This window comes from Galeopterus variegatus, unplaced genomic scaffold (assembly GCF_000696425.1).
Source record: "Galeopterus variegatus unplaced genomic scaffold, G_variegatus-3.0.2 Scaffold48321, whole genome shotgun sequence".
Lineage (NCBI taxonomy): Eukaryota > Metazoa > Chordata > Mammalia > Dermoptera > Cynocephalidae > Galeopterus > Galeopterus variegatus.
Window position 1 is genome coordinate 2607 of NW_007774432.1, and position 1448 is coordinate 4054.

The following is a 1448-nucleotide window of genomic DNA, read 5'->3' on the forward strand; positions in this document are numbered from 1 at the left end:
GCACCCAGCCAGGCCTTCTCTAGCTGGGGTTCAGCCCACCTACACAGCAGGGAGAATCTGGGGAGGTCGCCACCAGAACTGGGGGTGGAAAACAGGAAAAACATGCCCCCCACCTGGGCCAGGGGTAACCTGGTCCAAAGCTGACCCAAAGAAGCAGCTAAGGACAGTGCAACCTGGACTCTGCGGCTCGGGCCACACTGGAGGCATGGGACCAGCATGGCTGCATCGCCATCTTGTGGCCATAAGGAGGTACTATGCCCCCAACAGTGCCCAAACTCCTTAAGCAAGGCTGCATCTCCAGTTTCCCTGGGACAGGGCTGAGACTGGGGGGATCCGGGTGACCGACTGGTTCCCTCCTCTCCGTAGCCCCCATCCTGACCCTCATCAGGGGCATCTGAACTAGGAATCCAGAAAGGGGCCAGCTGGGTTGAATCCTCCCATTTTCTGTCAGCCCCAGGCCCGCTCCAAAGACACAGGACAAGCATGTACAAAGCACAGTGTTTACTAAAGGCACAAAGTGGGAAGTCTGGAGGGGAGCTGCTCTTCCAGCAGTGATCCCACAGCTAACCAGAACCCAGCCCCGCCCTCTCTTCCGCCCACCCCGCCCTCACACCACCTGGTGGAGAGCTGTTAGCACCATAGGGGGGTGGGTGCCCCACCTGCAGGAGGGCAGGGGGAGTGCCAGGCTGAGGGACGTGCTTGTCACCATCTGAGTCCCAGAAAGGCAGGCCTGGGCACCCCCTGGGCCAGTTGCTGCCTCAGAGAAGGAGCTTGCTGAACCACCTGCTCCAACCTGTCCTTCATTGGCAATGGGGGGATGAGGCTCAGAAGATAGGACCCCTATCTCTCTACCCCCCAACTAGGACCTCTTCTTACCTCTAGTCCACCCTGTCCCCTCCCTGCCCCCTCATGATTTCACCTCCGGGAGCCAGTTGAATGCCTATTCCCACCCAGCCCCATCAGAAGGGCTGCTCCCGGGGGCACTGAGCCAGGTGGGGGGCTTCTGCTGACCCCACAGGCTGCCGGACAGGCACTAAGTCCAAACAGGGCCAACAGGGAGGAGTGAGGCAGGGCAGGTGGCTACTTCACACACAAGTGCAGCCTGATGTGGGGGAGGGAGGCACAGGGGCAGCCAGGGTCACAGCACGTCGCCCTCCTCCATGCTGAAGCTGCTCCGGCGGCTGCTGGCCTTGGAGGCCTCGGGGGACATGGTGGATAAGAGGGGGTCTGAGGCCAGTGGTAGCAGTGAGTCATCCAGGAGCATGAGGTCCAGATCCTTCTTGGACAGGTTGGGGAATGGGGAACCATGCTCTGGCCCCAGTGGGTCAGGGTAGCCTGGGGGCCCCTCTTCATCCCCTCCCCCAAAGCTCAGGCTGTGGCTGAAGTCCAGGTGATGGAATGGGGACGGGGGATGGGTGGGTGGGGGCAGTGGGGCCTGGGGGGGCAGA

General features: G+C 61.7%; 1 protein-coding gene across 1 annotated transcript; it reads right to left on the reverse strand.

Annotated features, from left to right (window-relative positions):
* Positions 1 to 486: 486 nt before the first annotated feature.
* On the reverse strand, positions 487 to 1444 carry LOC103584262 (transcription factor EB-like; the record flags this gene model as incomplete). Its single annotated transcript, XM_008565328.1, has 1 exon — positions 487 to 1444. A coding segment is annotated over one exon (306 nt), but the record flags the coding sequence as incomplete, so codon positions are not given.
* Positions 1445 to 1448: the final 4 nt, after the last annotated feature.